The sequence below is a fragment of the Mytilus edulis genome, chromosome 13 (assembly GCF_963676685.1).
Source record: "Mytilus edulis chromosome 13, xbMytEdul2.2, whole genome shotgun sequence".
Classification (NCBI taxonomy): domain Eukaryota; kingdom Metazoa; phylum Mollusca; class Bivalvia; order Mytilida; family Mytilidae; genus Mytilus; species Mytilus edulis.
The window spans coordinates 40,441,798-40,457,167 of NC_092356.1; the positions used below are offsets into that span (position 1 = coordinate 40,441,798).

At 31.3% G+C, this 15,370-nt stretch overlaps 1 protein-coding gene across 50 annotated transcripts in view; it reads right to left on the reverse strand.

Annotated features, from left to right (window-relative positions):
- Positions 1–1,767: 1,767 nt before the first annotated feature.
- LOC139501783 (rootletin-like) overlaps positions 1,768–15,370 on the reverse strand; it is a 96,616-nt gene continuing 83,013 nt past the window's right edge. For all 50 annotated transcript variants that reach the window (XM_071290947.1, XM_071290942.1, XM_071290941.1 and 47 more), the window contains 8 exons: positions 10,075–10,418; positions 8,464–8,604; positions 7,739–7,878; positions 7,065–7,194; positions 6,364–6,564; positions 5,713–5,882; positions 4,497–4,638; positions 1,768–4,107 (listed from right to left, as the gene is read on the reverse strand). In XM_071290947.1, the coding sequence (XP_071147048.1) occupies positions 3,766–4,107; positions 4,497–4,638; positions 5,713–5,882; positions 6,364–6,564; positions 7,065–7,194; positions 7,739–7,878; positions 8,464–8,604; positions 10,075–10,418 (1,610 nt within the window). In that variant the 3' untranslated portion in view covers positions 1,768–3,765. The remainder of the gene's footprint in view (positions 4,108–4,496; positions 4,639–5,712; positions 5,883–6,363; positions 6,565–7,064; positions 7,195–7,738; positions 7,879–8,463; positions 8,605–10,074; positions 10,419–15,370) is intronic.

Here is a 15,370-nt window from a genome sequence, read left to right on the forward strand (position 1 = left end):
ATGCTCTTCAACTTCGTACTTGTTTGGCTTTATAAACTATTTTTATCTGAGCATCACTGATGAGACGAAATGCGCTTCTGACGTTTTAAATTATAATCCTGGTACCTTTGATAACTATTTACACCACTAGGTCGATGCCACTGCTGGTGGACGTTTCGTCCCCGAGGCTATCACCATCCCAGAAGTCACTACTTCGGTGTTGACATGAATATCAATTATATGGTAATTTTTATGAATTTCCTGTTTACAAAACCTTCGATTATTACTTAACTATTTACACCACTGGGTCGATGCAACTGCTGGTGGACGTTTCTTCCCTGAGGGTATCACCAGCCCAGAAGTCCCCACTTCGTCTTCGGTGTTGACATGAATATCTATTTTATTGTCAATTTCATTTTGGGTTAACAAAACTTTGAATTTTTCGAAAAACTAAGGCTTTTGTTATCCAAGGCATAGATTACCTTAGCCATATTTGGCACAACTTTTTTAAATTTTGGGTCCTCAATGCTCTTCAACTTCGTACTGGTTTGGCTTTATAACTATTTTGATCTGAGCGTCACTGATGAGTCTCATGTTGACGAATCGCTGGTCTGGCGTATCAAATTATAATCCTGGTACCTTTGATAAATATTTACTATACTCAAGGAGGTTACATAACCTCCTTGCTATATTGTACTTTTGGTGATTTATGTTCACTCTTTATACACATTATTGACTTATCAATAACAGTTTAATACGGTCTCTTTGATGGGTACCTCATATCTCCTTTAGTTCATAAATACATCCAATTTCTGTGTATAATGGATCATTTTAAAATGCATCATAGTTTCTGATATTGTGACACAAAAATCATGCAGTACTCTTCAATTTATCAAGTCATTTTAGTTATTCGTATAATATTAACACATGGCTATATTTTGTCCAATTGTTGATAAATTGAAACCTGAAATGTGTATACAATTATTCAATATTGAATGAGCCTTAATACACTTGCCCTTTTCACCAAAAGCCAATCATGAAAATTCACAAAGACCTTTTAACCATGTTGAATATGCATATCTAAAAAGTTGATTAACCAAACCAAGGAGAAGATTTTATGTAATGCCTTACATTCTCCATTTCAAATGTTGATGCATCTGCATACAAGACATTATTGGTCATTTTTAATGATTTTACTTAATCTGACAAAGTTTTATAAACTCGCTGCAATTGTTGTCACCTGTCCTAAGTCAGGAATCTGATGTTCAGTAGTTGTCATTTGTTGATGTGGTTCATATGTGTTTCTTGTTTCTTGTTTCTCGTTTTTTATATATAGATTAGACCGTTGGTTTTCCAGTTTGAATGGTTTTACAATAGTCATTTTAGGGCCCTCTAAAGCTTGTTGTTCAGTGTGAGCTAAAGCTCTGTGTTGAAGACCAAACTTTGACCTATAATGGTTTACTTTTATGAATTGTGACTTGGATGGAGAGTTGTCTCATTTGCACGCATACCACATCTTCTTACATCTATTTTGGTTTGGTTTTTTTTCTGAATTGCTGTTTTATTAATGAACACCCTAAATATCTCCCCATTCTTATGTCTAAAATATGTCATCAAGCTATCATAAGTAACTTCTGTTCAACTGACACTATCACATTCTTTGATATTTTGGTAGATGTTGATGCTCTCCTGGTCACTTACTGGAAATACAGTACATATGTCTACCCTATGACTTTCATTACTTCAAGGATCTAATAAAGTTCGTATTAAAAAAAAACAAAGACAGAATTGGATGCACACTTTTATTTCTGATCACTTCTTTGTGAGGAACAAGCTTAGTAATGAGTCAACACTTGTGAGGAAAAGCTCAGTAATGCGACACATCGTGAAGATTATAAAACTAGAGATTTTATATATCAATAATCTAGTAGCAAAAAAACGTCAAACAATGTTGTAAATAACAAATCCTTTGACTAAATTAAAACAAAAACTTAAAAATGGACGGATAACAGATTTCATCACAGATCTTTGATGCCTGATGGATCATTCCATTATGTATTAGGGAAGACATGACTTGACTTATTATATGCTGAAAATTGAGATCAACTGATTAAAATTGATATAAAATAAGTGCAAAATATTGCTGATATTAAAATATTTAAATCATTAGCATGTTTTAAGTATTTCATTATATCTTTCCTAAATATAAAATAGAATGACCAAAAATGTAAAAATAGAATGATATTAAAAAATTAACACAAATGATAACTAAAAAGCATCAACAAAACAATAATAGATTATCTCCCTTAGAAAGCAAAACCAAAAACTAAAGTGTGTCTAATTTATCCACTCTTTGCTGGGGTTATGACAGCTAAATTCTAGCAATTTTTAAAACAACAATATTCTATGAGAATAATAATCATAAATCATTGAGAAGCAACTTGGATGAATACACTTTTCAGTAACTTCAGAATGTTTTCCATAAAAATCTCATCTGGTCAGGGTTTTTAACTCTGTCAGAATCTATCGAATAAAATTTAAGAATTTCTTACGATCCATCCACACTGACCCTGTATGGAAAACAAAAACATTTTCTAAATTTTTCAAAACCTTTCTTTAAGAACTTTTAGTACTCCGTTAAATGGCTTCTCCAACAATTTCTGACCTTATTCAAAAATCTATACATACATTTATTCAATCTAATCAAACAATAAATACAATAATTTATTCAAACTATGGTGCATACTTTTTAACATTTATCACAGATATTTTGATAAAAATGTTTATAAATAGAAATGATGCAATTATCCTACTTTCCTCTCAATCATAAATTGTTCTTCTCCAGTAACTCAGATAGAATGATTTTCACAGTAGAATTAAAGGAAATAGCATTCATTCATTTCACTAACTTTGAAAACATTTACAAGTTCTTGCATCAGCAGTATAAACGAATACATACTTGGTAAAAATATAAAATTTTGTTCTTTACTTTTATTCAAACATAACACAAAAGGCAAGTTACATTTCTTTTTACTTTTTCTTCAAACAATCAGTCATTAGATGCCTTTGGGCCACTGGATAAGTGCAGAGTGTTGAGTTTTATTCGGTCTATAAATATAAATCTATGATTGAGGTGATCACTGGTAATACTGATTACATCATAAAATCTAGCAATATGATTGGCTGGAACCATGACAACTGACATGGGTTCCAACATCCTCATGCTGCCATGACAACACAACCCTCAACAAAAACAAAATCTAAATTCTAAAAAAAATGTGACATTATAAATATATTAATATTTGTTTAAATGTGTAATGAACTACTCACAACCTAGTATACAGAAAAATTAATTTGATTTTATGCAATAAAATGGCTTTAAACTTGTGCTGCCATTGTAAATATATCCCTCGATTCAAGAGAAAGAAAACTATGCTCAAAGTTCAAACAGAAACTGCTATTAATATGAGCTCAAAACTTTTTAAGTGTAATTCTAATTATTTATGGATTTCATTAACTGTTTTTTAAATCTTTTCTTTGAAAAAAAATACTGAACGAAAGTTTAAAATAAAAGATTTCTTTCATTTTTTTTAAATGTTGTCAGATCTTAAAACTTAAAAATCATAAAAAAATTTAGATTCTCTCCCTTGAATCAAGGTTTTAATGCTGGGATACTTCATAAATATGACCTTGGAATGTCTAAGAATAAACAGGAATGACCTTCACAAACACACAAAATTGCTATAAATAATTGTCACATGATCTCTCATACAAAGGCTCGGCAGTTTATTTCAATAGTTTTTTACGCAGTGCTATGGGGCTCTGGGTTCGACGCATTGCAGGTGTTGATGTCAACCTATCAGAATATTTCATTGGTGTACGATTTGGACTTGTTCTTCGTCTTGGTTGTGATCTGTAACTTCCACGGAATTCCAAGGATTCGTCTAGTTTCCTGGTTTCTGTCTCCATGATGAGCGGATCAAGAGACTGGTCCCTTGTTACGTTTGATAATGAAGAGTCCAGTATGGATCGGATATCACGGATTTCATCACCGGTACGGGCACTACGGGAAATATAAAGCTGACGTTTCTTCATTTCAGTTGACAGTTGGTCTTTCAATGTGGCAACCTAAAATAAACATTTAGAATATTAGTATAATTAAAAGTGCTTCAATAAAATGCTAAACACTTAAAAGTAAAGGACAATCTATATAGACAGGCTAGGTGAAAAATTAACAAATTGGATCACCAAAAAATTGAAACAAAACATAATAATTTACAGGGGTGATTACATGGAATATAAAATGTCACATTTAAAAAAATACTTGATTTATTTTCTTCAGGAGATAGACCATATTATTGACTTTCTTAAATGATAATTGCATTATATTCTCAACAACTATATATTACAATGTAGTTTTAGTGTTTAAAAATTAACTGTACTTTTATCCAATGTTCTGATAGGAATTAAGTATTTTTTCCAATCCCCCTTTTTCATTAATAAAAACAAGTACATACTGTTTCTTCAAGACCCTTGATTTTAGTTCTATTTGATCTCTCTCTTGTTTCAAGCATTCTTTCAGCTTGCATCTGAGCAGTTCGGAGTCTCTCTGTCTCCATCTCTGTTTCAGCTCTATGTCTTGTGGTTACATCAATCAACCTAAAATGGAAAATTTATTTCAATGTATTTATAAACAAATTAATCTTGGGAAAAATGACATTCAATTTCCCAAATAAACTACGTTTCCATGATTTTGTTCCAAATCCATGAATTATGTAATGAATATCTATGTACTTTTTTCAAAAGGAAAATGTTAGAGATAAATGAAAATGTCCTTCTATTATAAGTTATATGGTTCGCTACTGACCCCCTATGAATCCTTAGAGGGTTAATAAAATTCATAGGGGGTGAGGCCGGAGGCCGAATCCCCTATGGATTTTATTCACCCTCTATGGTCTGTAGGGGTCAGTAGTTAACCATATAACGAATTTATCACACACTGGACTTTTTCTGCTGCGTTAAGTTGAAATATAAACAATGAAATACAACAATTGTAATAGATGATGTCACCATTAACGCGTCATGAACCCCCTATGAAATTTACTAACCTATGTTCTCATAGGGGGTCACCACGTGACGGCGTTAAACCAATCACTACATGTTATTTTACCAGCAGTGTTTTAATACATAAAAGCAACATTTCAATTTTTACAGTTTATTCATTTTTTATAATACATTGAAAAAAATTTTGCTGTGAATTGGCTAACTGATCTTTAAGATATTAGACATATAAAATTCAGAATGGAAATGGGGAATGTGTCAAAGAGACAACAACCCGACCAAATAAAAAACAACAGCAGAGGGTCACCAACAGGTCTTCAATGTAGCGAGAAATTCCCGCACCCGGAGGCGTCCTTCAGCTGGCCCCTAAACAAATATATACTAGTCCAGTGATAATGAACGCCATACTAATTTCCAAATTGTACACAAGAAACTAAAATTAAAATAATACAAGACTAACAAAGGCCTGAGGCTCCTGACTTTGGACAGGCGCAAAAATGCGGTGGGGTTAAACATGTTTGTGAGATCTCAACCCTCCCTCCTATACCTCTAACCAATGTAGAAAAGTAAACGCATAACAATACGCACATTAAAATTCAGTTCAAGAGAAGTCTGAGTCTGATGTCAGAAGATGTAACCAAAGAAAATAAACAAAATGACAATATGCCTTACCTCTGAGCATGTTGTTGCTCAGCCTCTGCTAACTGTGCCTGGAGCTGTTGTACTTGTTTATTGAGATCACAGTTATCTTCGTCCAGACGAGCCAATGATCTATCTAAGGATCCCTTTTCCATCAGTGAAGTGTTAGCGATCTCTTCTGTCTTCAGTTTTTCACGTTCAACCTAAAAACAATTCAAGTTATCAAAAATAAAAAATTCTGCAAAAGACAGTAAATGTTAAACCAAAATTATAAATTCTCACTAACATGCTATAAACTTGTATATCAGAGCCATTATCAAATGTAATTCAAGGCTAAACAGGCAACACAATGGCAAAAACTGTAAGTAAAACAGTCATAAATGTTCACACCTAGGTGTAGTAGCAGAGGTCTACAAGACATCACATAATTCATAAACCATTAGTTCAAGTACATATTTTTTTTTCTTAATAGCGGACTTAGTTTTCCAGTTAGAATGGATTTACAATTTTTGGGGCCCTTTATATCTTGCTCTTGTTGTGAGCAAAGGTTCTATGTTGAAGACCATGCTTAGACATATAATGGTTTTTCTTTGACAAATATTGACTTGGATGGAGAGTTGTCTCATTGGCACTCATACCACATCTTTTTATATTTATTAACTTTCTCCTTGCTATATTACTGACCTTATCTAAAGTTTTCCTGAGAGCAGATTTATCTTTCTCCAGTCTGATGTATGTTCTCTCCATCTCTGTTTTCTGTGTCTCAACAGTGGACAGATTACGAGATATATTTGAGATATGGTCCTGCATGTTCTGTTTATCCTGGGTTAGTTTCTGTACAATCTGGTTCAGTTCTTGTTCAGTTTCTGTTCTCTTAACAAGCACCTTAGGAAAGAGAAAGGTCATATGAATTAGTGATATGGTTCATAGGGAAGATTCTGTTAAGATATTGTGTATGGGTCAAAACAAACTTTTATGATATACTACTAAGTGGAGATAACTCATTGATAATGAAAGAGAAAGTGCAAATAAGTGAATAACACATTATCTTTTTTCATGTTATATATTTTTATATTTATATATTTGAGTCCAATCCTAATTAATCTCCGATGAATCCCTTTCCTTTTTTTAGAAATTTATTACAGAACCAAATAAAGTTTTTTTTATAGTTTTTCCAAAAACTTCAGTTGCCATATGGCTTCGAAAAATTTAAATCAGCATTTTGAAGAATCATATTTCATAACATTGATTTAAAAGAAATGAAAATTAATAAAAGATAGCACATTAAACAATTTTACTGTCAAACATAATGCTTATTTCAAATTCAGTTTAGTTTAGCGCAATTCTATCAAGTTAAAGCTAAACCATTCTATATTTATACTTACACCATGATTCTGACGGAGTTGACCTTCAACCTCTGCCCTTCTGACTTCACTTTCAGAACAGTCATTCTGTAATGTCTGTACACGTTCTAGGAGGTCGTAATTTTGTTTCTTGGCATCATTCAAAGCTTGTCTGAAAAAAATAGAGAGATTTAGGTTAGTCTTCTTTTATTACATTAACATCATAAACATATCTGATTACTTAAGCTAAAAACATTTAATAAAGTACTTATATAACATTAGAAGATAGTGTAAATTCAGAAATTATTGGGAGGTTTTTATTATTGCGAAAAATTTGACAGGATTATAATCGCAATAATTGAAACTTGCATTTTGAAATATTTAACATGAAATAAACAGGATTTTTCTCAATGTCGCTAAAATTAAAAACACATTTTAAACTTAATTGACAGAATCGCAATAATAAATGCACGCAATAATTTCTAAATTTACAGTATATGAATGAGGTCTTTTCAGGAAAATATATTTATGCCACTGGACTGATCGATCAATCATGACCATGGTGGACCAGTTTTTCAGACATCAGACATCAGAAATAGACCTTCTAACTTTTAGTCGTCCACAACATTTCTTTCTCTTGAGTTGAAAAGTTAAGAGTATCTGACCCTAAAACTTCTTGTTTCTAAAATTATTTTACATGTTAATTACTGACATACCTAGTGGAATCTAATCTTTCTTGCAGTACCCTACGATCATGTTCACTGCTGGTGAGTGCCCTCTGTAACTGTTGGATACGTTCCTGTAACTCATTAAGGGCAGCATTGTTGTCTGATAAGGACATGTTCAATGACTGTACCTGTTATCAAATAAAACAACAGATTAGCAAATTTTATGCAAAAAAAAAAAAATTTCCAAACACTTTCCATTTAAATAACTATATAACTTTTTTTGAATTTTATCATATGGTAACATTATTTTGTATTGCCAAAATTTAAACATTATAATTCATTCAATATTTTAAAACTTGGTTTATCAGGGGTGATAACTCAGATATTTTTGTTTTATTAAGTAATATTAAAAAAAAAAAAGTCTTATTTGACTGTAACAAGAACATGAAAGTGACCATATATTTTTTCTTATTTCTATAAGAGCCATTACCATTTTTATCACTTAATTTTCTATCTTTTCACACAAAAGTGCTTTTTCCATGTATAATCTCTACAAAACTGACAATTTGGCACACAAGTTTTAGTTTGAAAAATCACTGTGGCTCATACATTTTATTCTATTTTTCAAAATTGCACAACTTGCCTACATTTTGGCTTAATGAGAATAAATTCTATTGTTTTTAATTGAGACCCCACATCTACCTTAACAATAGATTATAGCCAATAATTTTGTAGACCAATTTGTTCTGAATGTACAAGTAACTGATATATACCTTGTCTTTCTGTTGAATACCATCCTCTTCAGTTTTAGCCAAGGTAAGAGACAATCTGTCTACAGTTAACTGTAAGGACTGGGCTTTGCTGTCAAGGTTTTGTATCTGTTTGTTCAGAGTTTCTACTCTGTCTGTCAGGACCTGTAAAAGAAAACAAAATACTTTAAAGTCCTATGAAACGAGTGACTGGTGAAAAATAATGGTATTCTAATTCTTGGACCAATGCAACCATCATAAACTTAGTCTTCTGTGCACTATTTTATGATTTTTTTCGCATAAATTTCGTATAATCGTCATTTTTTTTTTCAATCTGTCAGTGTTGTTGTGAAACATGGCAGGTAATTAAAGTTCATGTTTTGAAGCCGAAGTTTAACCATTGTCACCTGTTTGTCAACAATCAACAAAAAAGCATGGATATTCAGCACATGTTTAACATGTACAATCAGATAATAGTTCATTTTAAGGACATCCATGCGTATTGCGATCACCGGAAATTTTACGAGATGGGTCACACTAAGGTCACTTTGCATAAGGAAAATATGTCGGGGGAAGGAAGCAATGAAAATAAATAAATTAGAACAAATTAAAGAATTTTCTTCAGAAAAAAGTATATGTACATAAGTTTTATAATGAAAACTATCCATTGAGTTATAAAAAATATATGCATTATTATTTTTAATTTGAGGTTTCTTATGACTTTAGGGATAATTTTTTTCAAAAATGAATCACAAGATCTGATTCTTCAAATGTATAAATATGACTGTCTGATTCCAGTATCTATCCTACCTTTATAACTTCCACAGGAGGAATTCTAGCATCATTTTCTACAAGTACCATCTTAAACTTATCCGATTGGACATGCCTAAGTACTATATCTAATCCAGAATTCTCCTTACTAAAATCTTTCTTTTCATACCCGTACATTTCTTATTCTAAGGTATTTGATGATAAAATGTTCTCAGAACTATGAACATTTCAGATGACCAGATGTTGGAAAACCATAACAGGTCTTTTAAAGGGTATATTGTTTTACTATGTTACAATATTCAATTTTGATGAAACCAAGTTTGTAAACATGTTAGTGAAATATACAAAATCAATGTAATTTTTTATCTAAGTTAATGCAAACATATATATAAGGCTTTTTCGTTTTATTTTTTAATGTAGCTCCTATTCTGTACCCCAGGTTAAGGTTCTGCAGCCACCAGAAATTGACTTATTATTAAATATTCATGTCATTCTGTTTCTTACGTTCAATCAGTGAAAAGCCTTGTTACCTTTACAAAATCAATGTTGATTTAATCAATTAATTAATATCATGCATTTACAGAGGGAGTCAATACTATTACCAAGAATGTGCTTTTGTCAATTATCTTAAATTTATCAGTTCCCCAAAGTCACCATTCACAGTATATCCAATCAGTGCATGTGTCTGAAAATTTATGCTTAACCATTTTATTGTTTCAGATAGTGTATATAGTGGATAGCAATTGGTATCAGACAAAATGTACCTGTATTTTTTTTTACATTCCATTAAAATTTCCTATGTAATGTTTGTTGCAATATGAATAAAATTCATCATTACAGAAAGAACAAGATAGATAAACCTACCAGATTTTCTGTTTCTTTATCGTTCATCAACAGTTTGAACCTCTGTAAGTCACCCTCTAGAGATCTACGAGCTAGTTCTAGTTTAGTACATCTGTTCTCAGCATCTTCAAGACCCTGTCTTAAGTTACGTTTATCATCATCCAGTCTGCCCTCGTTAGCCTTCATCTTACTTATCTTCTCCAACTGTTGGCGTTTCTCTGTCTCTGCAGAGGTCAGGCTGCGCTCTAAAGCATTCATTTTATCTTGCATAATCTTGCGTTCCCTTTCATTGCGACGAATTGTCTCCTCTTGGAGCATCAAGGCGGTCTGGGCACTTGCAAGACGTCCATCAATACCACGTTTGTCTGTAATATGTAATAAATATTTTAAGTTATATTGCATTCTGCTCTAATGTTAAGTGCATTTAGAAAACAAGTACAGCTCCCCTTAAAGGCAGTTTAACCCTTGGTAGAAGGTATTTTACCTCAAACTAAAAGAAAAATTTGTTGTTTAATTGTCCTCATTACCCAAGGTATATTTACAGTATTGATGAGGGTTTAATTGAGATAATGAAAATATTGGTATTCATTTCATCTTCAGACTGTAGAATATTGCATTTAATATGAATTCTTTTTAAACAAAATATTTATAAATTGCTATTAAAATAATTTGGGCATTGTGATTCTATTTCAGTATCTTTCAAATCTTTCAACTTAAAAGTTTAAGTTGGGTTTTTTTTTTTCAGAATGAAACATCTTCAATTACTTTAAACTAAGTCATAATATAAATTCATCTAACAGAACAAAGGCTTCCATTCAATATTTAAAATACACAACTTATTTTTATTGACAAGCATTATCAAAGAACTTGAATACCATAATCAAGTACACAGCATCAAACTGTACTGAAATTGATAATAAAATCAATAGATCTTATAAACTACAGGTAGGTTACCTGTACAGGTATATATGATACTGAGAACAACAATAACCTTTAACATCCTTATCTATACAAGTCAGACTTTTAAATATGATGTTTAAAGTCAAAATATGTCCCAGGTTATATATGTACATGGAGCCTAAAATTATATTTCACTTTCAAATTTTACTTAGTTACCTGTTTTGTTAAAGAATGTAAATGGAGACAACACATTTTTTCTTTTATGGCCTTATGATGTAATAACATTCAATTAGCTCCTACTTATCCCTGTCTATTACACTGTAGGATGATTAACTTTGTATCATGTCCATACAGAGAAACAGACATGAAACTCATTTCAATTATCCTACAGTTGTCAATAACCGGACAATACCGGACTATTGTGTGGCTTACATATACAAATTATAGATTATTGTAGAAAAGAAAATATTTTTTAAAGTGCTTATTCAGCGGAATTACATTTGTTTTGATAAAGTTTTTAAAATGGATTTTATATTAAACACATATAAACATTCTGAATTCATCAAACAGGCATGAACATTTGGTTTTTGTTTTTGTTTTCTCCAGATTTAGTTTACTGCTAAATTAGCACATCAATATATTACTAGCAATCGTTTGTTCTGTTCGCAATTTTTTATTTATCAAATACTTTATATATGAAATAAAAAGAAATCTTGGTTTTTTAAATCAGAAATCTTAAATCATACATTAATGTTGTGAGGTATTTGATGAAATTTAACTTGAACATTAAAACAAAATAACAATGTAAATGAATTTATAAAGTAAACAAAAACTTGGAACTTTTTCAATATTGCCATCACAACTTAATTTCCATTGGTTGTTAAAGTTTCACCTTCCTATGAACCCTTATCAGACAATTTAATTGGGAAATACTCTAAACACACGTACCATTCTTGTAAGGAAGCGAGCTGGGGTTATCTGGTCCCAATGCATGTGTCATCAAACTACTAGGTAGAAGATATATCTTGTATGCCATTATAGCTCAACGATTAAAATCCCAAACACAATTAAACACAACTATCTATTAAATCCAAACATTTAATCCTTCAGGTGGATTGATACAATTATAAATATTTTAGCGTGAAAGTACAAAAAAATCACAAAATAGTATGAATGTATTTAAAACCACACAACTTTTATTTCACAGTTTACTACACATTTTTTACATTGACATTTCACATATTGTGGTTGGTGTAAATTTAAAGTTACGTTACTGTTACAAATTTAGGATATTGATTACGGACCACTGAGGACAGGTGAAGACTTGTCACCTTACTGGAGGGAATACACAACTACCTTAATCTTATAATAATACAACAAAAAGATCAAACCGCCTATTGTTATCTTAACAAGATAAACAGACCAACACTTTATTATACTAATCCCCTTTGCCAAAAGTATATGCAAGCTAATTATAAAATTTGTCAATTTGCCGAATTATACAAATTAGTTGACTCAGCGACTTTCATCGGAAAGAATAGTAATTTCAAGTCTGACAGGAATTACAAATATTTTTGACATAATTACTTTGAAACCTAGTCTTTTAATGAATACAAAAATTGAAAACCATATTGGTAAAACTAGTGTTCTAGAGAGCTGAACTTGAAAGAAACTGTTACAATAAAATGCTATGTGTGAATACTTTAAATGACCCTTTTACTACCAAAGTATCCCAAAGAATAAATTTTTCAAATATATAACAGGTCTGAATTTAAAAATTCAACATGTGTAACAAACATGAAAACACATTTTCTTTAAAAATTAATGTTTATTGTTATAAAACTCATTATAATATACTGAAAAGGATATACTTTAAAACTGTGAACAATAAAAGAATTAAAAATTCATCTGTTTCTAGTCCATTCATTTGTTTTTATCTAGTTTATATTGATATGTAAGGTGCCTTCAGGAATTAAATTGTTTTCAATTAACATTCTTTGAATGTTCTGTGTGATGATTCAGGGAATTAACCAATTTCAGTATCTAAATGTTTCAGAACAAGAAACTACTTGAAGAGATTCCAGTTCTGTTTCATAACAAGATTTACTACCATAACCTTATTAAGAAAAAAACAATACAAAAAGTATTAGCTAAATACTGATATACAAAAGCCAATATAATTTAAAATCATATATCAATGGCACCAAAAAAATAATTTTTTGTAGACCTAGAGTTTACTGCAACTTGTATAATAGTAATACAAGGCTAATGTCCGAAAATGACCAGTAGTTCATTACATAAATAGTGTTGATAAAATCAAATAATACACAAACAATTAAATATAAATCTGATTAAAATAAATCCAGTTGTGATTTCATTCTGATTAAAATAAATCCAGTTATGATTTTATTCTGATTAAAAGTTGACATAGGGCTCAACTTTCTCATCGGTATTTCCCACCAAGATTTAAACATAAATAATGCATTATTTAATCTTATTTAAAAACCTAATTTTGCTTTTTAATAACTTTGTGCATGAATTCTAATGCACCTGGGGCTGCATAGGAAGAAATCATACACTAAGAAACCTTATTTAATTTTGACATCGATTAAAAATGCACCCATGATATTGCTTATGTTTCATCATGCTCATGTTTACAAACAGGGGTCTGTTTACAAATAAAAGACTACTTTGTTGATGTTTGAGGTTTGAATGGTAGCATTTAATTTTATCAGAATAGAAGATCTGTGTTTTATGTTATGATCAATGAACAGACAAACTATCACAAATTTATCATATACTCAAACCGATGAACCTTGTAGCCAAAAAGATCAACAGTGTCAGACCACCCTAATTAATGGACCCAAAACTTCCATAAACTTTTTTTCTCAATTTGATTTGGACGATTTTAAAGTAGTTTTTTACAACACAGAGTAAATGAAGTTGATTTCACATCACCTGACAAACAGTCCCTAGGATAAAGTGTTCTACCTGCTCATCTTTTCAAACAGAAACTAACTTTGGGAAATAGTTCTAGTAAAAAATTCACCAACAAATTGTCTTCTAAATTGGCAAAAGATCTTTTACAGTTTGATATAATAAAGGTGTAAGCATTTAATAAAACATTTCTTTTCTTCAGTAATTGTATATTCCTAATGTGATCATGCTCTTGAAATTAAATGCAATCACTTCAAAGACTATTAAAAAACATTTTAACTCATACAGTATTTGCTTTTCACAAGTCTGTCAGCAGATATTCATCAAAAGTGGTCATTTAAAACTATTAAAATCCACTTCAAAAGTCATCAATTCACACCAGGGGAATACTTAAAAATGTTTAGTTCTGTTGAAAACATATCTGAAGTCATAGCTTTTAAAATGTTTGGCAAGAGTTATTTCCCTTTTATTAACAAATCTTGGCATTAGATCAGTTAAGCAGGAAAGTTTAGCACCAACCAAGACAGTGCATGTATTGGAATGAGATCAGTAGCACTAAACAAGACCAAACATTACTATAGAAGATTCATTTGAAAAAGAACAAGAGGCTGTCACAACGACAGCAAACCGGATTTATTAATATTTATTTGTGTCCTGGCAATATCACAAGAACCATTACTGATGAATGGTGAAAGTGAAAATCGTCAATATCAAATTTGGCCTCCATTTTGTCATCAGTATCAACATATTAAAATTTGAAATCTTAGATTGAATGGTTCATGAGTAAATGCAACAACGTGAATGGAAACACCATTTTACAATCTTTCAAGAACCATAACGCCTGAACGGTAAAAGTCAAAATCGTCATTATTGAACTTGACCTCTATTTTGTCATCAGTAACAACATATAAAAATTTCAAAAGCTTTGGTTGAATGGTTCATGATAAAATGCACGGACACGACTGGAAACACCATTTTTCAATCTTTCAAGAACCATAACTCCTGAACGGTAAAGGTCAAAATCGTCATTATTGAACTTGACTTCTATTTTGTCATCAGTTACAACATATTAAAATTTGGGAAGCTTTGGTAGAACAGTTCATGCATAAATGCACGGACACAACTGGAAACTCCATTTTTCAATCTTTCAAAAACCATAACTCCTGAACGGTAAAAGTCAAAATCGTCATTATTTAACTTGACCTCCATTTTGTCATCAGTAACAACATATTAAAATTTGGGAAGCTTTGGTAGAACAGTTCATGCGTAAATGCACGGACACGACTGAAAACTCCATTTTTCAATCTTTCAAGAACCATAACTCCTGAACGCCATTATTGAACTTGACCTTCATTTAGTTGTCAGTAACAACATATTAAAATTTTAAAAGCTTTGGCCGAACGGTTCATGAGTTAATGCACGGACAACATTTGATTGCCGCCCGCCCGACCGCCCGACTGCCCGACTGCCCGACCGCCCG